Consider the following 26,043-nt stretch of genomic DNA (forward strand, 5'->3'; position numbering starts at 1 on the left):
ACATAAGAAAGTCACAATGATAGCCACATGTTTGTGTTTGCTTTTCAACTGTCAGTCTGTCCTGAATTTTAAAAAGCACACAACAGGAAAGAATTATAACAGATTAGCTGAGATATGACATTTCTCTTCATGAATTTGGGATGACAACACAGAACAGCCAACAGAATGGCCAAGAGTTGGTTTTGACAATGTTTGCTAATGAGGGACAAGATAGCATTTTAAAACAATACAAATGCATCTGACACTTATAAAGCATCAATAATTTTTTTAAAAATGCGTATGAGCTATTAGAAAAGTAATCAATGTTCTTTTTAATTCAGGCACTACAGATGCTAAATAATCATTGTTGCAATTAATTGCTTTCTTGTTGCTTGCCACTTTCATTACAAGAAATTAAAGAGTAGAAGCAAATTATATAGTATATTTTTATTCAAGCTGAGATGACTTGATATCATTTATTGTATTTATACTTCCCCGACACTGCCTGGTTATTTTAAAACTAAAACTCCTCTAGCTCCAAACTGATTTTGCATCCTCCCTGCAGTGATACACTTGATAATCATGACTCAAAAATGTGGAGCTGGAAGGGGCTGGGATAATATGTTGTCACTCTCATATTTATCACCACATTTCCTGAATCATCCAGCTTCGTAATGATGATTTCTTTCCATTCTTTGCACTGTTTGGCAACTACATGTTTTGTGAATACCTAAGAATGCTTATAAATATTCTCTTTCCTTGCAGCCAATAAATCTTTAAAATTAAAAGACAAAGTTAAAATGACTTCTGCACTTCACCAACGTCGCTAGTAAATGTACCATACATCTCACAATTTCAATATTCACAGTTTAAGACTCAGTGATGACTTTCAATCTTACTCTGTAAATAAGGAAGGAGCGCTATGCTTTGCAGTTTATTGAAAGCTATTTCTGACGTTAGTCGTGATGGTTAGATGCTTTATTCTTTCTGTTTCTCCATCCTTCTCTCTCTATCCACCTTTATTGATACCAGGTATCAGGCTCTTGTTCCATGGAACTCTTTCTTTTTCTTTTGCAGTCAGAAATGGAGAGACAAATATTATAGAAAGAACAATTGCCAGGATCTGGTGCAATGACATGGATCAATGCTTACTGGAATTTCAGGAAGCATGATCTGCTGAGAACATAGCTGGTATGCTCAGATTTCTAGGTAATGATTCCAGAACAGCTGTGCTGGGAGGGGCGGGGAAGGGAGAGTGAAGCTTCTGGGCAAATGATAGCATAGCTTTAGCCCTGGGGAAGTCCACAGATGTGTAGAAGAAAAAATGTGCTGGCCTGGGTGATGCTGTGCAGGCTTAAAGTGCTATCCATTGATATACCAAGCTAATTCCATGGTGCTGATTCTTCTTTAAAGACACCTACCTGCCTTATTACACTCTACCAGATCACTCCTCTTATTTTTTTCTTAACATTTTTTCCAATCTGCCAATTACTGTATTTGTCTGGGCCCTACTTTGTGTATTGCTTTCCTTCCCTCGCTAGAATGGAAGTGTCTTGAGGGCACAGGCCTTGCCATTCTAGGTCACAAAGCCTGGAGCAGGAATTCTTCACCAGCGGTCTGGGAGCTGGAACTGAAATTCAAAAAAACATATTCTTGCGGGGACATTTTGGTGCGGGTGAGATATATTTATTAAATAATACATGGTACAGTATGGACTTAGTAAGGGATCCATGGTTTTCACCTGACTGGCAAAGGGGTCCATGGAAAAAAAAGGTTACCCCTGGCCAAGAAGATGCCTGGCACATAATAGCTAGTCAAAAAATTTTTACTAAATTGGAATCTGAATGTGATTGCACTCTCCCCTCCTTCCAGAAAAGAATGTGAGGACAAAATAGCCATGTTTCCTCAATACGACTTATAAGAGCATCTAAAAGTCTGAAAAGAACCTACAAGTCTCTAGCAACTGAAATACAATTTGCCATGTTAAAGGGGCTACTGTGATGGTAACATATTACTGAGCTGATTTGTCATTTAACACCTTAGAAATCACAGGTGAGTTTATAAGTTCACGACTTAACCGTGAATCACTAAGTTATGATTTATAAACATGAATGCAAAGTTTTAGGCCATATTTATTTATTTAACAATTTTCCTCAGGAACAATACTACTACTGCCTATTACAAAAGTTGCATTGTCTTAAAATATAAAAACAACGCACTAGTGAAACAAAAGCCAGCTTGGTCCTATGGTTAAGTTGGCATCAGTGTATTGTTTTCAGTTTAACGACTTAAGAAGAAATACAACAGACCCATGCTTTTTCAGCCAAGACAGGAATTTACTCTGAACGCGAGAACCCATTCTGTGAAATGAAGCTCTGTTTGGTCGCCAAATGAGCCACACAGCATAAGAATTGTCGTCAGCTACCATCAGGCAATGAAGAACTTCCAAAACCAGGGCCGATGTGTTATCAAGACCAGGCACTGTAGCTTTAAGGCCATATAGATTTCTTAGCTATTTATTTATTTACTATTATTATGGTGAGCCCCACTCTCCCAGCTGCAACAATCCCAACTCTGCAGGGCCCATGTAACAAGGCGATAGTATCTGAGAAATAATGAGCGAAGGAATGCTGTTCTTTCTTTCAGAGCAATCTCAGGTGCGATCGTATACAGTAAAGGACTGGATCAATACTCCCAGCAGCACGCCGCTCGATACCCCCTGAATTATTGCTTCATTTTTCTTCTTATTATAGATGAGTTGTGTTATTATTTTCCCCAAATCGATATTTTACAACCTTTTTTATCCGTTTCTCCATAAATTTTGTGATTACTTTAAACTGGGAATTCCGGTACACTAAATAAGATACCGTAGCTGAAAGGGACGGAATGTACTGACATGTTTTTGTTGTTGTTTTTGTTTTTGTTTTACTCTTTTAGACACAAGATCTCCTTTAATGGCACATCATAATCAATGGCCAAAGGAAAAATTTCATGGAGAAAATTTCAACAGAACCCTGTGCTTGCAAAATAAAAGTGCAAGACCTATAAAATATTAGCAGCCCAAACAGCACAAAGCTAAAACACACACACACACATACACACACAGGAGGCTCCACTGATCAGCACTTTGCATCTGAAATTTCATTCCTAATGCCTTCTCTCCCCTCCAGTTAAAGGACCAATGCAATTCCCTTCAATTGTTTCTCACAATGGAGATAACTCTATGCACCTTGGAGAGATTTAATTGGCTTCTATAGCTGTCTCCTGCTAAGTGTTTAAAACATCAGCAAATCAAATCATGTAAACTCATATCCTGTTCTGCTGTCAGTTTGCTCCAAGCTTGATTATTTAGATGTTAACATTAGCAGTGCCTACACTTAACGAAAGATCAGGAATACACTCCCTCAGTGAATTCCAGGATGACTTGAGTTAATTCTATGCTTCCTATGAAATAACGTGTGTTATTTGGCAGAGAATGCTCAGTGGTAACTAAATAATCATTACAGTGCAGCTAGTGGTAATTACAAGGTAATTCACATTAACTTCATAATAAGCACTGTATTTTTCACTATATCCATCTGAGAATGAGGCAGAATCATAGCCTTTCATTTCTTTTTAATGCCACCCAAAATAAAAATAAAGGAAAATCATTTTAAGGGCAGGAGGACAAGAAAGATAACCCTGGTGAGTTAAGCTACAGATTTCATTAAAGAAATACTCAAATCCATTAAGTCTAATTAGACATGACATCCCAGAATTCGCAAACAGTACTTCTAATAAACTGATTAAAAATTTTTGGTGGTTTCTTTAGAAAATGGGAGAATATTATATTATAGGCTGTTATATTACATTAAAGTTTTATAATTTTATATGGGCTCTTCTCTTTTTATGTAAAAGCCTACGGAACTTTATAAGAATAGTTCTGCTTAAATCAATGAGTCTTAAACAACAATGTGCTTCTGGTAACACGTATTTAATAATGCAATAAACTATTCTTAGTAGTATAGAATAAAAAGGGAAGTACTTTATTCTGATTGGCTGAAAGATATGGGGATTCAATTCCTTATAGCACTGCAATTCGCAATTTACACTCAGATCTCCATTTACATATATATTATTTAATTTGGGCAATTAGGAAGTCTTGAAACCACTTTTCCTTTACAACCTGGACCTTTAGAAGGATTTACACCATGAATGCATCATGTATAAGTATATGATGAACTATTCTGAGGAAACAAAAGCAGTGGGAACAACTTTAATTAAATAATTACATTAACAGATTAAATTAGATCTATTTTAAAATGAGCTGCCCTTAATTAGCTGCAGTTCGGAAAGTTGAATTAATATATTTTACTTTTTACTATACTCATTATATTTAGCATCAATGGACATTTGGCCTTTTAAAAACATTATTTTATTTTTTTACTTTTCTCCAACAATCAAGTGCCTTCTTAAAAAGCCATGGAAAAAAATTTATTTAAATTCTAACATAAGCCCCAAATTAACTTTTGAGTAGAACCCCGTGATAAGACGTTGATTTTTATATGCACTGGGATGGGCCACTGATACAGGGATACCCTCCTATCTCTAACTGTGGTACAAGCCTGACAATTCACAGTTAGCCTGTCAATCTGGCGTCAAACATAACTGAAAAACCTCATTATGCCAGACACAGGGCAGAGATCTTGCCATCAACATGCAGTTATTTCTTCCTCAGTGACCCTTGTTATTTTGCCTCCAAACCTACTGTGTGAAGGAAGATCACTAAATGCAGCAAAGACTAACACATCTTACATCCTCAAGGACCTCCAGAGAACTGAGGTTGGGAGGCAGAATGGAGGGTTCACAGATGCCCTGTGACTGAGTTGCCATACGTTGCCATACGGGCACAAAATAGGAGAGTGCGGCAAGGGATAGTCCTGTGGTAGACCCTGCCAAGGTGCTCGCTGACCTGGGCCATGGGAAAATGACCCTCCAGTCCTGATGAGAGCTCCCAGCGGCTTGCCAGTAGCTGACGGATGGCTGGCTCTTACACACAAAGAGAGGATGAAGGAAATATTCTCAAAATGCATGATTCCATCAAAGGTGAAACGGCACTTGGCCTTTCTGTGATACTTTGATTTACTCAGAATTGAAGAGAAGCTGCTTTTTCTTTTCCCAACAGAAAGACCAGAAAGCAAACAGATCAGAACAATGAGGTCCATGACACTCTGTAAACAGATCACACATTGGAAGGCTTGGGGAATCAAACATTTCCCCACAGTCTACTCAAAGATCCACTAACTGGAAAAGACTTAAAGAATTAGAGAAGAGCCTGCCAAATGACCTCGGGGGTGTTTGTAGAGTGACTTTCATATACATTTAGAAATCAGAGGTCACTCTGTATCTGTATATTGAAGAATACACTCACAAAATAATTTGTACATACATGTGCATATAGTGCATTCTGGTTCTGTATCCAAATCAATCATGTGTTGGTTTGGAAAAGGATCTTCCCTAATTGGTGCCTCGGTTCTTCCTCCACAAAATGAAGGTTGGTCTAGGCCATCCCTGAGAGCCCTTCCATCTCTAAAATTCAAATCTGCAGGAGTCTGTTCTTTCTCCTTCTTTTTAAAAATAAGATCTATCACTAATTGAATACATACTATAAGCCAGGCACTGAGCTAAGCTTTTTTCCAATCAAATTCTCACAGCAACTCTACAAGATATTATATACCCGTTTTACAGATGATGAAACAGATAACAAAAGCCACAGATTAGTTAAAACAAAAAAAAACTTGACAAGGGCCCCCTAATTAGAATTTGATAGAACCAGAATTCAAACTGGGATCTGTCCTGACTCCAGACAACTACAGTCATAGAGTTACTTCATAAATAAGTGAGTCTAAGGGTAATATGTCATAAACATGGTTTGGAGCCAGCCCTCAGCTGATAGGGAGAAGAAATCTGGTATAAAGCTCTACCTCTAGCTGTGTGACTTTGGGCTATGACTTTTAAATTTTGTAAGCCTAGTTTTCATCACCTATAAAGTCATCAAATAAATAAAGTAACTAGGTTATCTTTAAGGTCCACATTCCATGCATTTATGGCCAAATATTTCAGTCTTCCGTCACATATCCTTCCATCCATTGATTTGACTCACAGTTACTGAGTGCCCACACTGCACGAGACACTGGGAATACAGTGGAGAACAAGATAGACAAGGATCCTGCCTTCATGGGGGCTATATTCTAATGAGAGATATAGAGGTAAACACACAAGTTATATACACAAGGAAACAAGGAAATAATCCAGATCATATCCTCTGGTGATAAAGGCTATGAACAAAATAAAAGTGCTACATGTAAACAAAATGTCATAGCTGGGAAGGCGAACAAAGACTCCAGAAGCCCTAGTCTCATTAGTGAGTTCTGTCTACAGTCAACTGAAAAAATGGAGCAAAAGTAGCATTGATTATTGATTATAATAATCAATTACGTGGAGCAGTATGGAGCTGGTATCAGACCCATCAGTTGATGATCTACATGACCTTGGGTGAACTGCTTTGCCTCTCTGAACGTGAAGCTAAAAATACTTGTCCTACCTACCCAGAAGACAACAAAACAGAATTGATGAATGGGAAAGGTTTGGTCATCTGTACTATTGCATTTAAGTAATTTACTTATTTACACAGATATAAATCAAAGATAAGGTAAACAGTAGCGTAATAGCTGGCCCTCTACTTTGGCCCCTGCTACATAATCTTTTGACCAGCCACACTGAATTTTTTAGCTTTGATACCAGTAATTTTATTAAACACAATTGCCAAGCCATTGGATGATCCTCCTATGTCTTCTGAGTAAACCCTTGCAGATGTTTCATTTTTGTACTCTTGAAGAAATTGGTGAAGACCTACAAACATTCTCAGAACAGATTTTTCAGAGATGTTCTTCTTCACCCAAACCTCCCAAGAACCTCAAATTGTCAGCTTGGCTCAGAGAGTATTTTAAAAATCAGTTGAAACTATAAAGAAAGGATGCACATGTGGAAACTGACTGTGAAGGCCTTACTCTGTGCAGATATTTGTGTGAATTTATTTTTGGCATTAAACAAAGACCCAAATTAACTCCATATTGACTGGGAGTTGGTGCTTCCTGACACTAACCACGTAAGTTGATCCCAGGTGGCTCTGCCCAGCAAGCCAAGCTTTCCACCCATAATGTAGAGAAGCCAACCACCGTTGATGTTAACAGGAAAAAGATGAACAATTACATCTGTGAGGTCGAAGAGCAGAAGGTGTAAGGGGAAGTCTGCTCTTCTGTTGCTGCTTTTGTCTCTGCATCATGACTTGGGACGACCCAGCTTCTGTCTCCCTCCTCACCAGAGAGGCATTTTGCAGAAATTTTCAAATCTGACATTAAAGGAATGGTTTTGACCTGCACTTATGGTATACTGAATAATATGAGGTCCACTTAAGAGAATGATCATACTTTACTCAAGTCGAAAATACTAAGTGGTATAGACAGCTCAATTTGTACCAAAGATTATACATGGTATATAGCCCACCAACAGGAGAGAATTATCAATGGGCTGAAATGTATGAAAAGGATTTTCCACCCAAAAAAATTCCCTCATTATATATTTGGATCATTTGAAAGTCTCTCCTATACAGGATGTTTTCTCAATTAAGGTACTTTAAATGAAGTACTGCTTAGGGCATGAAACAACCAGCATCAGTAATTTGGTGACTCGTACAGGGATCACCTGATGGAGTCAGTTGAAACATAAAGGAGGAATAGAAAATTAGCAGAAATTAATTTTTCCTAGGGGATTGGCCTCTTACCATTACAAATGTTCCTTAAAAAAATCTTTTAGAGCTCAGTTGTAAAAACATTGCTGAACATGGCTATGTTTGGAGATTTAAAAATAGCAAGCGGGTGCTTATAGCTTAGGATAAAGTTCCAGTGAAAGCTTCATGCTCAGATTCAAAAGATCTGTATCTCCAACGACTTAGAAAGAAGAGAATGTAATGGGAGTAAAAATGTCTTTTTGATTAAAAAAGAAAATACTGATTCAAAGATGGCTGTGAAGAGTTTGAATTAAAGTGCTTTACAAGCCCTAGAAGTAGAAACAGCTATATTTGTAAATGAATATATCATTATTATATATGTGATTTTAAGTATATGTGTAACTCAAAATGTGGAAAATTATAAGTAGATGTTTGATAATTCATTGGTATCCATAACTGGTTATTTTATGGTTAACTTGGTCCTAAAACTTTTAAAAAGCTTTTCATTAGGAAAATGGAGAAACATATTAGAGATCATGCTATATTCTGGCATAGTTGGTGTTAAAAGCTCTATGAAAGAAAAGACCTGGGTTTCCAATGACAGGGGAATAATTAAGTAAATTATGGGGCAGCCATAAAACAGGCTATTATATACCTGCTAAAATGTATTTAGGAAGAATTTCTACTAACAACGGAAACGTTTGTCTTACAATTAAATTACAAAGCAGGATGCAAAATTATGTAAACATAGTGTGATTCACTCTGATAAAATACGTAAGACTACACAAAGAAAAAGGTTAGGAGAAAAAACTCCAAATGTTAACAGTGACTATTTTTGAGGGATAATGGATGATCTTTATCTCCCTTCATACTTTTCTGCATTTTAAAAAAATTTCTGTATGAGCACATATTATATTCAAAATAAGTATTTAAAATAACAACAACAAAATATTTTAAGCTCCAGTTTCCATCACACCTCAAGTATCCTACCATCACCAACAAATTAATTTCGGAGAAGCGAGTAATTCTGAAATTTACAAGGTAAAGTAGCCCCTTTATTTTACGACAATGTAGGCTCTGGTATTGCTGGACAAGGATCCCAACCCTTTTCCCTCCACTTACCAACTGGAATACCTGGGTAAGTTTCTTCACCTTTCTGAGCTAAATGTTTTCGTCTTTAAAATAGGCTAATAATAGAATCTGTCTCACACAAATCTCAGGGGATAAGAAAAGCTTTACATTTCAGAAATACAAAGAAGATTGGGAGAGAAGAAAGAATCAGATAGTGAGGGAAAAGTGTGAAATAGGAGGGAAGAGCAGGATAAAAATCAACAAAGGGGGCGGCGGACTTGGCCCAGTGGTTAGGGCATCCATCTACCACATGGGAGGTCCGCAGTTCAAACCCTGGGCCTCCTTGACCCATGTGGAGCTGGCCCATGTGCAGTGCTGATGCGCACAAGGAGTGCTGTGCCACACAGGGGTATCCCCTGCGCAGGGGAGCCCCACGCGCAAGGAGTGCGCCCCGTAAGGAGAGCCACCCAGTGCAAAAGAAAGTGCAGCCTGCCCAGGAATGGCACCACACACACGGAGAGCTGACACAACAAGATGACACAACAAAAAGAAACACAGATTCCAGGTGCTGCTGACAACAACAGAAGCGGACAAAGATGACGCAGCAAATAGACACAGAGAACAGACAACCGGGGCGGGGGGGATGTAGGAGATAAATAAATAAATAAATCTTTTTAAAAAAAAATCAACAAAGGCTGCTGCAGTCCCACCAGAGTAGAAGAAACCTAGCCACCAGTCAAGAAGAGAGAGAAAAGAGGTGTCCCAAACTACCACCGTGGCAGATGCTGCAATGGTGCAAAGGTGGTGTGAGGAGGGACCTGAATTTGGCAAAGGGGCATTATTAAATTTGGATTTAAGTTTCAGTTATGTTAAGGGTTTTTGATGAGCATCCAATTTTTACTTATGGAAAGTACAGTGCTGCTTTAGCTAGCAGTGGGGAAACTTATGGAATGCATTGACCTCAGAAGCTGTTCAAGCTAAAAATGGAATAGGCCACACTGTCACTGACTGTACGCTGGAAACTGGTGTCATCCTCTGAAATACACACTCTCCGCTGGGAATTGCTGATAAATCCCAATCAGTGTGGCTCTCTCAGACTCTGACCCCAAAGAAATCCAGGTATGGGACTACTGACACTGTGCTCTAGGTTTCCCAGAACAAAAAGAGAGAAGAACCTAAATTTAGGGTGTCTATGCTTTAACAAGAAGAGAATATATCTTATTGTAAGGTTCTGCCGAGGCTTGAAATGGTTATCAAGCACCAAAAACTTTTTAAATTCATAATGCCCTGATGTTTGCAAAATATTACCAAATGTAAAAATAATTACATAATGTTCTCTAAGGTATTACCCTATTTTTAAATGTGACCTATATATGCATAGCAAAAAATTACTGAATTTATTCAGGCATACCTCGTTTTATTGTGCCTCACTTTATTGCACTTCACAGATGTAGCAGTTTTTACAAATTGAAGATTTGTGGCAACTCTGCATCTATCCACACCATTGTTCCAACAATAATCTGCTCCTTTTGTGTCTCTGTGTCACATTTTAATTACAGTATATACATTGTTTTTTTTTCTTTTAGACATAAATCCATTGCACACAATTGACTACTGTATTGTGTCAACATAACTTTTATATGGACTGGGAAATCAAAAAAAGAAAATTGTGTGCCTCACTTTTATTGTGATATTTGCTTCACTGTGGTGGTCTGGAAGCAAACCCACAATTTCTCTGAGGTAATCCTTTACCATTAAAATAACATTAACCTCTGGACTGACAATGTGATAGCCAGATCCTGAGCCTCAACAGACTCCAGCACCTACAATCTGATTTATTGGACTTACCACACTCAGCTAAGATGGAGGTGAAGAAGGACAACCACCACACCATGGAGCCTAGAGTGATTACAACTGAAAATGGGAGGATTGCATCCAGCATCCAGGTGGAATCTGAGCCTCCTCTTGACATAAAGGTGCAATGGACACAACCAATCCAGTGTCCACATAGAAGAGGTGGCATTGGATTGGGAAAAGTGGACATAATGGACAAAGGGTATGGGGAAAGGCAGGAAGAGATGAGAGGTGGAGGCGTCTTCGGGACATGGAGCTGCCCTGGATGGTGCTTCAGAGGTAATCACCGGACATTGTAAATCCTCACAGGGCCTACATGATGGAATAGAGGAGAGTATGGGCCATGATGTGAACCAATGTATATGAGGTGCAGAGGTGCCCAAAGATGTACTTACCAAATCCAATGGATGTGTCATGATGATGGGAACGAGTGTTGTTGGGGGGGCGGAGAGGGGGGGTGGGGGGGTGGGGTTGAATGGGACCTCACATATATATTTTTAATGTAATATTATTACAAAGTCAATAAAAAATAAAAAAATTAATAAAAAAAAAAATAACATTAACATCTGTTTTAAAATACTGGTAGAAATGTAGATGATTTTGATGGTGTCATAATTATTTTCTATCATTGCTTCCTAAGTTATCTGAACCCAAAGAGCATTATTATGTAATAAAGAAATAAAGACAAGTTTTAATGTTTTAGGGGATGCACATCACTTATTTAACTTTAACAATGAACAGAAGGACTAGCATCCATCCATCTGCAAACCCAAACAAATAGAACAGAAAATAATTCTGCATCAAACATTTAGAATAAATATTAGGAAAGGAGAAGAAGAAAGAAATTTTGTTTAGTCCCTCCTTCAACCCCAAGATAGTAGAGAAAGTTTTTTAAAGATATGTAGTTTTAAAAAACACACTCAGAGAGAAGATCTAATTTATCATGATGCTGGGTAAGAAAGAATAAAACAAACAACTCTGAAACCACCACCACCACCACCACCCCCCCCCCCCCCCAGCCGCCAATAGTTTACTGCCTTTGGAAACCAAGTCCTGTTATATTATACTAAATAGATTAGAGGTTCAAGACTTTATAGTACTGCATTACATTGGCAAGAATACATATAAAGCTCAGTTCCTACCTTTATTGTTAATAGCTTCCTAATCCCTTACCAGAAATTTATAGTTTAGAAATGGCAACACATCTTAAAGATTAAAGCCATGTGACAAATAGTTCATGTCCCTTAATAACCAAATCACATGCCTTAGATTGGGAAAGCTTATCTGCCTTTTCCTTCTATACAGTTTCATTGGTAGGAAATACTTTATATCCCTATTACAAGAATGATGAATGGGACCATTGGTTATGGTCTGTTATTTGCTTGGCTGTAGTCAATATGTTTTCTTTGGACAGGGATTTCTGTGATTTATCTCTCTCCCAGCCTTATCACTTATTAACTCTGGGTAGACAGGAAAAAGGCAAGGTTGTGAGTAAGGCCCGGTGGCCATTTAGACCTCTAATGTCAGTGAAAATATCCCTTTTAATGATCCTGTTACACCAGCTACTCAACTCTTGATTACACTCCACTCCAAATAGAAATAAAGGTCATATTTCTTGGAAAGTATGTACATAAAATATGCAAAATAATGCACTTCCTTCAGGCCAGCTTTATTCTTTGCAGAAGCAGCTTTCATTTTATAGATGTCACAGAGGTACAATGGGTATTTTTAGTGATTGCTGTTGTTGTTGTTGACAAACACCAGCGATTCAGGATCACTGAGCACATCAGCATACATCACATTAGGAGGAATCACTGTCGTGAAAATACTCCCTTCAGTGGAGGAGAAGCAGCTTGAGACCCACTCTTTGTATCATAAAAGCAAAAGAATAAACATCTCCCTCTGCCTTGAATTCTTTTCTTTGTGTATAAAATGGCTCACTTGGAGTAATATTCTAGACATGCAGACAGGAGCAGCCTGTTAATTTTTCTTTCTCGTTGGGTCTTTTCCAATTAGGACATGGCTAAGGCAGAACTGCTAGTCAAGTGTCCATTACATAGCCCTTTTCTGGCTGAATCCTAAGTGAAAACAATCTGATATAAAAGAAAACACATTCTTGCCTTTCCTTCCCCCAATTTTCCCCAGGCTTGCTTAGACCCATCTTTGTAACAATTAAGATATGTGTAGAACATTACCCTTTACAAAGCATCTCCACAACCATTCTTTCATGGATACTCGTAAGACCCTTGAGAAGCACAATGGAGTGAGAGCCACAGCCTCCAGTTAAAGTGAGAAAGACAAACAGCTGGTAGCCTTAATCCCTCCATCTTCCTCACCCCATATCCAATCCATCTCCAGTCCTGTCAAGTTTTCCTCTTAAATACATCGTGAGTCCTCTCACTTTATTCTGTCTCCACCACGTCCACCAAAGGTCTTTCCCACACTACTGGAATGATCCCATAACAGGTCTTCCAATAGCCATTCTGGTCTTCCGAGCTCCAGCCAGAGCAATTTTTTTTTTCATAAAATGCAAATCTGGTCATGTCTCCCTGTCATATAAGATGCTTCAAGGGCTGCCCATTGTTCTTAAAATAACAACTGCATCCTCCCATCGCTTGCAGTGCTGCATGGGTTTGTCCCTGCTCACTTCGCCAGCCATCTCTCTCATCAATCTCCTTCCCTCATGATTTTTCAGCCCCACTGGAATTTTTACAGCCTTCCTTCCAAGATGTCCCATTTTTTCCCACCCCATTCTTTCTTTTATGCTTCCCTTGGCTGAAACAACACTCTTTTCTTTCCACAACCCTACCCCACCCTTATTCCTCACCCATTGCCAGGTTACCTCTTCCTCATCTTCATCTTTTCCTGGGGAAAACCATTTCTAACTGACCCAAGTCAAATTCCCTTGTTGTAAGCATGTCTGAAGCTCTGCCCCTATCTTTCCAGGCACTTATCAAGTTAGAGATAAATTTATTAATTTAATGTCCATGTTCTTTTGTAGACTCTAAGGTCAACAAGAGCAGGGACTGTGTTTGGTTTTGTTCAATGCTGTATCCCCAAGGTTCAGAACAATGGCTGGAACAGAACAGGCAATCCACAAATATTTGTGAGATGAATGAATGCATTAATGAAAGACAATGGCAAAATAAGAAATAGAACCCAGGTCTTTTGATTCCTAATGCCTAGAAACAATTTCTTTAATCATGATGAAAGCTGACATATATATTATATCAATCAGAATGACTAATTCTAATTCTCTGGATTTTCAAGAGAAACTACATTCCCACTGTCTGTATCTCTCTGTTTGAATTTACTTTTGGAAGCCCTCACAATGTTCCAGGCACTGTGAGAAGTACATTATACATTGATCCATTTACTTCCCTACATGCAGGTATTATTAAATATCCCCATTTCACAAGTAATAAAATGAAGAGTATGTATAATATAGTTCCAACCCCATTTTTTCTTTAACTGAAACCCTAACCATTATAGTCTGCACATATATAACCTCAAGTTAAAAGGAAAAGATTCTTAATTAATAGCTCTTATTTACATTCCTTGTCATCCAGAGCACAAAAATCAATGAGGAGCCACTGATCCTGGGCAATAGATACGTCAATCATTAGAGAACATCTATTACTAGTAAGATACTGAGTCAAATTGCTTCAACAAAATATACCAAAATAAGATCAAGGAGGGGTATCTCTTTTTTCATACAGCTTGTGCTCTTAAGTTGTCTACCTGTGGACAGAACAAGAGAATTAATGCATAAAAGTGAATGATGAACGAGTGATCTAAGTATCTGCAACAAAAGTGATCAAGGACAGAGACATTTCCAGTCAATCAAGATGAGCCTCAGGGAATATCAAAGCCACCTAGTCCAATTGGTTCATTTTTCCAATGAAGGAACTGGAATCCAAGTATATAAGCAACTTGCCTTCGATCTCATAGCCAGCTAGTAGCAGAGCCAGGGCTAGAATGTGGTCTCCGTGCTCTCAGCCCAATGCTTTGTCTACCGTACAAAAGTGACCCTGGGAAATTTGAGAGAGAAAGTAAAATGTGAACTGGCTCTTGAGGGGAATTACCATTACCAAAGTAGCCAAATAGGAAGTGATCCTGAGGCATGGGTGAGGAGTCTGGTTGCACTGGAGCAGAGAAGAGAAAGCACAGGAGTCCAATCACAGTGAGCCATGAACGTCAAGCAATGGGGTTTGGGTTACATCTCTTACATACAGTAAGCAAACAGGGAAGGCTTCTCTGCAGGGAAATCATATGAAAGTGGCTTTTCAGGGAGATTAATCTGGCAATGAATTAGTGTAAGAAGAAGTTAAACAGGAGACACATTAAACACTAACTCTGCATGTCTCCCCTAAAACTGATGCTTCATTGATACCCAGAGTGGCCAATTTCACTTTGTGGAGGGAGTTCCCAAGAACTAGAAACAGAGTTTACTGGTCTGAAATCTCTTGAACCTGGAGTTGAAGCTGATTATAACCTCAACACCTTTAAAGCAGAGTAGTACCTAAGATACTATAGCCTCCAGAGAAGTGGTGGATGTTTGGGATGAAAACAAGAGAACAGGCATGTGTTGTTTCTGAAAAATCAACACCAGAGAACTTTATAAATCAGGGAGCTTTATGAATCAGCTGCTTTATTAAAATATTTATTGTTTCAGGCCATTTCTAAGAAAATATTCATTATATCAAAAGTGTTATATTCACCTTTTTATATCTCTTTTACTTACTCTCCTATTCATACTTTGCAATTTTTTATTTGTGCTTGACTGGTGTCATTTGTTTCTTTAATCTACTGATACCTACAGTTTTCTCACTAAAAATCCTAAAGGATTTTCTAGAAAGATGATGGTGATGATAAATAATACATGTATAATATTTATTTCATGGTAGGGACCCAGCAATGAATGAATGAATAAATGAATGAATGATAATTATAATGGCCATCATTTGTTAGTGGAATCTACTAGAATCTGGTCTAATGCTAGGTGTTTTACATACATTTTCCCTGATCCTGAAAATAACCTCAGCCAGGTTTATTATTCCCTTGCAAAGATGAGGCAACTGCAGTTCAGAGCTATCATATAATGTCCCCAAAATGACCTCTAGTACAGCTGAGTTGATGTTGGATCCATCATCTCTTGAACTCAAGAACTCAGTCACTATACTATATTTTCTCCTTGCAAGGGAGAAAGGAAAAGAGAAAGGAGCAGTAAGAGAGGGAAAAGAGAGAAAAGGGGGAGAAGGGAAAAAACAAGAGGCATGAGATAGAAAAAATGAAAACCAGAAAGACATGATAAAAAGGCATCAAGTTTCACAGACTATGTTCAATCCAAACTAGACCTTTCACCTTGCAAAGCAACTGGTGAAGTATGCAAAGTTATTTAGGGGCATGAAGGTATAAACAGGAAGTATTTCCAGGAAAAATTTTTATTTTGAAGTTAATTCTGAGGCTAATACAGAGAGATATGGGTTTTTCCTTCCACTGGGGCAGGAGAGTGGGTAAAGAATAGTTAGATTGGGAGAGCCTGGCTTTAGGAAGGACTGGAGGAGAGACCTAACCAAACATAGGACCTGTCAGGTGGTCATTCATTGGGGGCTTTTGCCAGCTATTTTAGGGACAAGTAGGGTATGGCTCTCAAACATTGTCCTGGCATCCCATTCTCCCAGCCATATTTTCTCTAGAGATAGCAGCCTCTCTTACATAGAGAAACAACTGGAACGAAGTAAAACCTGCATTTGGATTTGGCCACATCTTCTCAGGAAAATCAATTCTAAAAACTTTGAAGTAGCAGCTAAAGTTACCTAAGAGTCTTTTATCGGCTCCCAAGATTACTTAAGGCTTAGCAGGAGAGATCACAATTCTAAAAGATCCAAGTCACTTAAAGATGTAACAAATGTAGGAAAAGAAGCTGTGAGAATAATAACAAAGGTATTGGGGAGAACCCCTTGCAGGGTAATGGGGCTTTATGGTGGATTTACCTCCCATTGGACTGACTGACGAGGCACAGGATCAGAGGCTTTGAAGACAATACTATGATAAGGAAGTTCGTTTTTTTTTTTCCTTCTTCTTCGCTTAGAAAACATTTTTTAAAATTCAAACTCAGCCTTGCTCTGCATTTCCATAAGACTAAGTGGACACAGTAAAGTAAGATTCTGGGAAGCGTTATTGAGCTTCTTGTTCTGATCAAATTGGGATTCACTCTCCTCTCTGACTCCGAATGGGGGGATTCACAAGAGAATCAAACATCTGGCAGCTGAAAATTCCTTGTGTGTCCCTGATCTGAAGAATCACTGGAGCTGCACTCACTATCAGTGGGATGGTAACGTTCTTACAAGCAGAGCCAGCTTACAGGCAATCTGTGTTTAGTCAAATTCTCTCTCCCCTCCGCAAAAAAAAAAAAAAAAAAAATAGGGTTCCTTTATTTGCATAGATTAGGCCATGCTGTTCCTTTCCAGAACTTCTGAAAATGATGACGGATTTTTAGAGACTTCCATACATACATACCCAAACTCTCTCACACACTCTGGAAATAGCAACTATGTCTTAGTTTGGATAGTTATTTTTCAGCTCTATTCTATCTCTTTTTTTTTTTTTTTTTAATAAAGGGAAAAATTCCAAGTGACATTCCACTAAGAAACACCCAATCCAGAAAACCAAGGCTCACATCTTGAAATGCTATGGATGTTAAAGAAAATGAAGCATGGGATTCTGTTGGTGGAGAAAGGGGGACCACTGCTCATTTACGATGACCTGAAAAATTGTTTGGATATAAAGAACAGAGAAGTTTTACCACCCAACACTGTATCTTTCTTTGCAAGTAAGTGGTGACAGGCAGAGAGGTAAACTGAGTCACTCATAGGGGCAGGAAGCAGCAGCCATGAACAAGACCCTTGATAGAGGCATTTAATACTGATGATCAAAAGGCCCACGTGCAACTCACCACTTAACAGATTCCCTTCTGTTAGAAACGATGTAACGTCACAGCAACCATAACAGCCAACTATATCAGCAGAGACGTTTTTGTGCCAAATTCTTCAAAATTTTATCTTTCCAAAGGGATGATGAAAGGTTAGCCTCTCTTCCAGAAAACTTAAAATTCCAACTTTTCTTGTCTATTGCCCATAGTTTGTGACAAGATTAGCAGAAGCATGTTTTCATACTTTAAATTCCCCACACATGTACATACGTGCATGGATAACTACGTACTGCTCTTTTTCCTAACTGCATGCACTGCTTGACTTGCAAATCTGCAGCTTTTGTCTTTGATTGTAATTCCTATATGATACAGGTTTTCCAAGATGTGATTTCTTAAATTGATGGTCATTTTTTAAATGGTTAAAAATTTTCAAAATAATGATGGGTCCCTAGCTATTTTCTTTGGAGAACTTAAGTAATTTAATGGGGATGGCTTTTTTTTTTTTTTATGGCCAGGTGGCTCAGGGGGCTATTTTGTTGAACACTGATTAAAAATAATTTCTTCTAAATGAGACCTGACCACAAAATGGAACGATTGATGGGCAGGGATGTTGTCACTAAAGCGGAAACCATGCCTGATTGCCTCTTGCACCTCCCACCACACGAGCATTTTCTTCTTCTTTTTCTTCTCCTTTTCTTGTCCTTAATAGCAAAGTAAATAAGCAGCCAGTGAGGCCTAAATGTTTTCGGCCAAAAACAGAGTCCAAACTCCTCAGAGAAAACATTTGGCCTCTGTGGTTTTGTAATATGTTCCAGAACACTGAGTTCAGTGAGGAACATTGTGAAAAACTCCCATCCATTGGAATGATGCTGGGGAATGTTACAGTATCAGAAGTTTCAATTGGTCCTTTTCTTACAGGCCCATAATGAGGCTTGTAAAAAAAAAAAAAAAAAAAGTGCAATGTGGAAGTTCTCATGGGAAAAATGAATGGCAAGAAATCCTAGCTTTAAAAGAAACAGCTAATCTGCTAGTTTGATTGTTCTTCAAAACTTATGCTGAACCAATGAGCCTAATTAAAAACACTTGGCCTACTTCTATAAAGCATCATAGCTTTCTCTATGCTTCGTTTGTATACACCACAAAACTCCAGATAGACTATTATTTTTTCAAGTGCTCACTAACAAAGTGCTGACTTTGTTGGGATGGCTGAGCTAATTTCTTGAACTCAGTGTGAAACCTTAGCTAAACAAAATTGTGGTAATTTTCCTTAATTTGTAAAAGTGATTGGAGTGCAAACAAAATTTTCCTCTTGGGTCAATCCTATAATTTTCAATTAACTAAAACTAATCGTCAGGCAGGCACCAAACCTGCATTTTGTTTAAAGGGCGGGGAGGCATTTCCAAGGGTCAGGATGCATTAATTGTTTTTATAATTTTGAGAAAGGGAGAGAGAGAACAGAACGAGAGACAGAGGAGGACTATGAAGCATGGTTGGTCTTGCTCCTGTTATCAAAATAAAAATGGAAAGATGCTTTGAGGGAAAATGTCCCAGCACAATAAAATTTATCTCTTTAGTTGTAAGGTTATAATTAGGCTGTGCTAATAGAGTCATCCCTTCACTGCTTTGGAGTCTCTTTGTGTAAAAGTAACTTCTGCTCTATACTCATCTGGCCTTGTGGTCCTTTATCGAACGAGGAATGAAACCTGGGACCAGTTCCTGGAGACAGTTATCCAGGAATGACCAATACGAAGTAGAGGTCCCAGAACTTCACTACTCCAAGTATGGTCCTTGGACCAGCAGCAGCAGCAGCATCACCTTGAACTTGTTAGAAATGCAGAAGGTCAGGTCCCACTCAGAACTGCTGAATTATAATCTGAACTTTAACAAAATCCCCAGGTATTTGGTCCGCACATTTTGATTTAGGACCACCATCCTAGAATATATATTGAGTACTCAGACCATGCACTTGATGTATTTCCACAGACAACGTGCCTGAATCTCCCCAGTTGATAGCAGGGAATTCATATCCACTTTGTAATCCTAGCAGAGCCATGTGCCAAAGCACATGGGGAGAACCTCTGAGGACAAAATGCAGCTTACTGAGGAAGGAAGACCAAAAATTTAATGTGAGAACTATCAAGTGCACTGAATACAAATGCTACAACCAGGCTGGAAGAAAGCTGTACTATTCATTAAAGCACACTTTTACCCCGTTAAGCAAATAAATGCCCACACAGCTGGCTTCACATCCAGAGAGACCTGGGACTGTCTAGCACCCTGGTCCCCTGCCCTTCTGCCACATGCTACTTCTATAGGTACTCAACCAATCACTTCAACTGACCCTGTCATTCAACATGGACACCACATGATGAATTCTTATAAAATAATCTAAGATGATAAGATAAGATAATACAATAAAACTCAATTGCTCATACATATGGTAACATGGAGAAAGACTTTCTTTGATTTAAAAATAAAATCAACACTCACACATACAAGAGGGAAAGCACCCCAGGCCAAGGCAATTCTGTGCCCGGTGGCCCTTACCTGTGTAAATGAATCTTCCTGGTGTCCCTTTGCAGAACTGCTTGGATTTGTAGGACAATGTGACTTCTACAACACCAGGGATGTGCCGAGGAGGGGTCTGCACCCGGATAGCATGAGGAGTAATCAACTGGAGGAGACATTTGGGGGAAAATTGTCATTGTAATATGTACAAAGACTCATTTCGCAGCTTTCCTATCAGCTCTCAATAAACAAAGCTTTAAAACACATAATTAACCTGTCAATGTTTAAATACATTCTTGATGAAACCCGTATAAAAGACACTGACAAAAATATTTACAAGTGCTCCGCGTACAACCATAACAACATTATCTGGCTTTTCCTGCACGGCAGGCACTCTGCTTCCTGGTTTGAAAATTGAACCTGGCCTAATGAAATGGTTTATCTAGCACAGGATATCCTTTGGAAAGCCTCTGTTTGAAGCAGACACCCAAATCAGAGCTGAGCTCTGCCATGCCTCTCCCGAAGTCGATGGGCCTGCTCTTTGAAATGAGTCCTTACACATGTGGAAAACACAGAGGTAGGAAAACAGTGGGCCCAGGTGCTCTGATTAGCTGCAGAACACATGTATGAAATACCCAAAGACTGCTCAGCCCGTTAACTACCAGAGGCACAATCAAAGAGCTTTAAAGGGAAACCAAAATCGGCCTTCCTGGAATAACCCACGGATCTGGCAGTCTCAAGCACTGTCCATAAAAGGGAAATGGTAGGTTGGGCAGGGGGCTGCAGACTGACCCCTAGTCCATTATGCAATGCCACATGCACAATGAGAAAGTTCATTTCTGAGCCCTGTTGGCAATCAGATCATACTGTGAAGCGGAATTTATTTTTTATTACTCTTATCTTTGTTTATATAACTAAAATATTATTAATGGCCATAAAACTGGCATTATCTCGTTCTTTGAAAAATCCGGCCCTGGTATTTGACCGGCTGACCTCTGATGGTGCTGGATTCTGCATTTTATCTCTCTCTCTCTATGGTGTCTGCAACTGCCCGCTCCTTGCCTCCTTTCGATTTACTTAACCCAGTATTTGTGGTACTGAGTCAACACACAGTGGATCAACACATGCATTTGTACTAATTTATGTTTGCGTTGTTCTTGTGGAGACAACTGGTCAACATGCTAACCAGGTCCAGGTCAAGTGTTTTGCCCAGAGAATCACAGAAGACAGCAGCAGCAGCAGCAGCAGCAGTCTAGCCCCTGTGCCCCACCTGGGTAAACTGCTCTAACACTTTTAAGTCCTGGGGAAAAGCATGTGAGAAAGTTGCAACTGCTCAAGTTCACAAGTGATTTCTGATAAATTTTCCTCCGTGAAACAAAGAAAAGACCATCTGCATATAAATCATTTTAATTCAGCAATTAGAAACGCCTTATCCTATTCCCTGGACTACAGGGAGCCTGAGTTCATTTCCTGAAAATGCGAAAAAGACACTTCCTTGAGACAACGCTTATGTGGAAGGAACCCTTGGAGACCGAGTCGATCTCTAGGGCTGAGTGTTTTGGTTGGCTAAGGGTTTACCTGTAAAAGCAGTAAAAGTCCTTTCTTAAAATCTTACCCTTTTCATATTGAAGTTCTTCCACAGTGCATTTTATATTTTCTAAAACAGGCAAAGTACATATAATTTAACTTAGCCCTGATAAATCAAGATCATCATTTGGAATATCTTTATTATGTCTTGCTATTATACAGAAAAATGGTCCTAAGTGAGTATCAGGGAATGAGGAGCTGTTTTCCCCTACAATAAATGGCCCCAGATGACTATTATTTTCTAATTGTTTCTATTTTATCCAGTTTCTCAGTCTTTTTGCTCCTGGTGATCTTTATGCCCTCTAATCTGCTCTTTTTTTTCTTTTTCTTTTTTGAGGATGTACATGGGATTGAACCCGGGGCCTCCTACATGTAAAGTACACGCTCAATCACTGAGCCATACCTGCTCTTCTAATCTGCAAGCATAGAATCAAGCTTAATATTGTATTGAGAATAGGAAAAAAGAGGTTTTGACCTTCCAAAATCAAGTGCAAGTTTAATCTTAGCTGTTCAGCTAGCTTTACTGAGATGTTGAGAACTAAAACTTAATGAGTGCCATGAAGGTATCTACCACATTGCTGGATAGTTTACACACAAACCCCCATTTGGTCAGAAAAATGGTTGTATTATTATCCTTTTATTTCAGATGAGATTAACCTAGTTAAATTGCTTGCACAAGGGGTACACAAAAAGGTGATATACCAAGGTGGTTCAAAAATGACAGGGACAGGGAAGCAGCTGTGGCTTAATTGACTGGGCTCCCATCTACCATATGGGAGGTCCTGGGTTTGCGTCCCAGGGCCTCCTTGTGAAGGCAAGCTGGCCTGCGCCCGCACAGAGCTGACAGCTCACGCCTGCAGAAAACTGATAGCCCGTGCCCGCGGAGAGCTCGCGCAGCAAGATGACGCAACAAAGGGAGACACAGAAGAATACACAGCAAATGGACACAGAGAGCAGACTGCAAGCAAGTCACAAGGGGGGAGGGAATAAAAAAAAATGACAGGGACAAATTCTTCTAATCATAGAGAAGAAACTGTCCATATTGAAACTTTTTAAAGGTAGTGAGAAATTCAGATTTTTCAGACCCAAAATCTGTATTTTTCTATCCCCATGCTTTCTCATATTTTATCTATTGCCAGATCCTTGGCTATGCTGTTGTTGGTGGACATTACCATATTGTTATATTCCAGATGAGTGGCATGCTTTTATTTTTAGGAGTTACTTGGGATATAGAGTAACATTAATTCATAATAAAACTTAGAAGAGCCTTCAGCCGGTTAGCAAACATGTTACCTACCCTCTGTTTTCTCAGGGGAAATAAATTTTAAAAGACAGAAAGATGCTGCTAAATAAATGGATGGAGACTTTTTTTCCAAGTATAAAGACTTACTGCCTATGAGTTGCTACACTCATCAGAGGAACAAAATATATGGGCTTTATGAAGTGATTAGATATGACCACAAAGAAACTACTGACTGAGAGTGGGATTTTGGCATAAAGCACAGGCTCAAGGAAATTCAAATTTGCATTTGCATTTGCATTTTCAATTTTAATAAGTAGCCCTAACTGAAGCAGAGATTTCTTCTTAGAACAAACATCCTTCACAAACGAGGTAGAATCTAAATCATCATGAGAGAATTCATTTGTTGATGTTTTCTTTGCTGTGGTTGTTAGCCTGGGAACAGTCACCACCATTGACACATGATATTGGTGGAATACGGAAATAAAATTAAAAAAAAAAAAAGAGTCAGGGTCTAGAGGCTGGATAAATTTCACACATTATTCTAGTCTGGCTGAACTGAAGGCAGCTACCCTAAGCCATAGAGGGTGGGAGGACTCTGATCAGTCTAGATTTCCCAAACTTTCACCACTGGAGTAATACTTCCTCAATTTTGCTTCATCTGTATACCATCTATCCAATTATTTACTTCATATTTTTAAAAATTGATTATCTTTTTGTTTAAAAAAGATATTTCAAAGAAAACTTTTTAATCACTATCATAATTGGAAAACTGGTATTACCTGGCAAAAGATAATAATTTTAAAGTTAATATGATGTTAAATTCTAGACAGATACTATGAATAACCTGAAGGCATCAGTCCTCTATATTGAAAAGGGAGATTAGCTAGTGTTAGATGTTAGAGACTTACTTGCCCCAATTGAGACTTTCTCCCTTAAAACAAATCAGAACAGAAATGGAAAGACAATAGCATTTTAACTACACGATTCACTTCTGCTTCAGGTCTTATTTGTGTCAATTCTAAAACTGTCTCCCATTTCACCAGGGACATATGTCCCACAGTTTGGGAAATAGTAAGTAATGGGAGGACTCCCTCCTTTTACTTCATTTCTTTAAATTGAATCGCATACAAAAGAAACTGGGCTAGAAATAAATATTCTTCTCAAATTCTGTACCATCTTTCACCACTTTCTCCCTTCTTGGCTATTTCCACTTCTCTTCATATCTGTGACACTATTATAAGACCCAAGAGTTGCAAAATGTCTGTTGGTTTACCTACCACTTTCACATTCAACAAGCTTTAAAATCCATCCATGAGGGATATGTATTACAGATGAAGTAAGTCAGGCAAGTTAACTAATATGCTATATGAAACACCAGGAAGAAAACCAATCTCATGATGGTAACTAAATATTTTCCTGGTTATTTTGATCTTCCTCATTTGCTCCTCTCCTCTGCCAATTGATTTGCAGAAATTTCACAAAGTTTTGTACTAGATTTTCTTCTCTTTATACTTGCCTAACGCACACTTCTGAGTTTGCTCATTGGTTCAACCACTTCAGCTAAACTAAATTCTTAATCTGCACATGTAGGCTTGATCTCTTTGGCCAAGTACCAAACTTTTATTAACAACAGAGTAACAAACTCTCCTTAACTATGTCTTATTGACAGCTCACTCTCAATATGACCCAAGTAAATTTATCACCTTACTATTTGTGACTGTATTCCTTACTTCTGTGTTCCTGCTCTCAGTAAAGGGAATGCTATCCTCTGAAACACCCAAAACAAGATTTGAGCCATGGATTCCACTGGCTCTTATTTACTTTTCTACTTTATCCTATCCAGTTTGTCACATATAACAATTGCATTCCAAATGGTCTCTCTCTCTCCTTCTACTCTCTTCATCAGAATTATCCTCCTCAAATACATATCTTATCATGTCATGTTCTCACTCAAACTCTGAACTGCCCCCTCTTTACCTACAAAATACAGTCCAAACTTCTGGGCGTAAGATTCAGGGCGCTCCATGGTCTGAGTCAATCTGCCTTTCTAGTCACCAGTTCCCACATTGCCTTTCCACATTTTGGAGCCTAGAGCAGGTGGATTCATAAAAAGCTACATTCTCACCTAACTCCATTGCTTTCTGTATGCCCTTCCTTTGCCTAAGTCTCCCCCTGCTGAAGTTTACCTATTCTGAAAACCCTATGTGCTCTCTTTTCCAGGAATTCTTACCAGATCCTAAGAGTGAGAGTTGCCAACACCTTTTTAGGAATTTATACAATTATGGCATTTATTATATGCACTTAGCTCCTACTTTGCTTTGTGCCATAAAGATTTTCCTATGTATCTTTCTCCTAATTCATAGTTGTATCCTCAAAACTATTTAACTCAATGCCTTACATACAGTACATTTTCAAAGTATTCCTGGGGGAAATGGACTTGGCCAAGTGGTTAGGGCGTCCGTCTACCACATGGTAGGTCCGCGGTTCAAACCCCGGGCCTCCTTGACCCGTGTGGAGCTGGCCCATGCACAGTGCTGATGCCGCAAGGAGTGCCGTGCCACGCAGGGGTGCCCCCGCGTAGGGGAGCCCCACGGGCAAGGAGTGCGCCCCATAAGGAGAGCCGCCCAGTGCGAAAGAAAGTGCAGCCTGCCCAGGAATGGCGCCACCCACACAGAGAGCTGACACAACAAGATGACGCAACAAAAAGAAACAGATTCCCGTGCCGCTGACAACAACAGAAGAAGTGGACAAAGAAACAAGACACAGCAAATAGACACAGAGAACAGACAACCGAGGTTGGGGGGGAGGGGAGGAGAGAGAAATAAATAAATCGTAAAAAAAAAACAACAACAACAAAAAACAAAGTATTTCTGGGATAAATACATATGTTAGACCAGAATTCTGCTAGAATGTTTGACTCCACTAGGCATATGGATCCATCCATAAGAGTGTACTGTTCTTAACTTGGTAATATTTAACTGCTCCTCTCCTAAGTTGCTCTTAAACCTGATTATCCAACTGCCTCAGCACTTTGGCATGGGACAACTGCTTATATCTCATTTAAATGATAAAACAGAAGAGGAAGTTTTTAAAGGGCTG

At 38.9% G+C, this 26,043-nt stretch overlaps 1 protein-coding gene across 8 annotated transcripts in view; it reads right to left on the reverse strand.

Annotated features, from left to right (window-relative positions):
• EBF1 (EBF transcription factor 1) overlaps positions 1 to 26,043 on the reverse strand; it is a 391,714-nt gene that overhangs the window by 62,630 nt on the left and 303,041 nt on the right. For all 8 annotated transcript variants that reach the window (XM_004453513.4, XM_004453516.4, XM_004453515.4 and 5 more), the window contains exon 10: positions 20,154 to 20,280. In XM_004453513.4, the coding sequence (XP_004453570.2) occupies positions 20,154 to 20,280 (127 nt within the window). The remainder of the gene's footprint in view (positions 1 to 20,153; positions 20,281 to 26,043) is intronic.

This window comes from Dasypus novemcinctus, chromosome 2 (assembly GCF_030445035.2).
Source record: "Dasypus novemcinctus isolate mDasNov1 chromosome 2, mDasNov1.1.hap2, whole genome shotgun sequence".
NCBI lineage: Eukaryota > Metazoa > Chordata > Mammalia > Cingulata > Dasypodidae > Dasypus > Dasypus novemcinctus.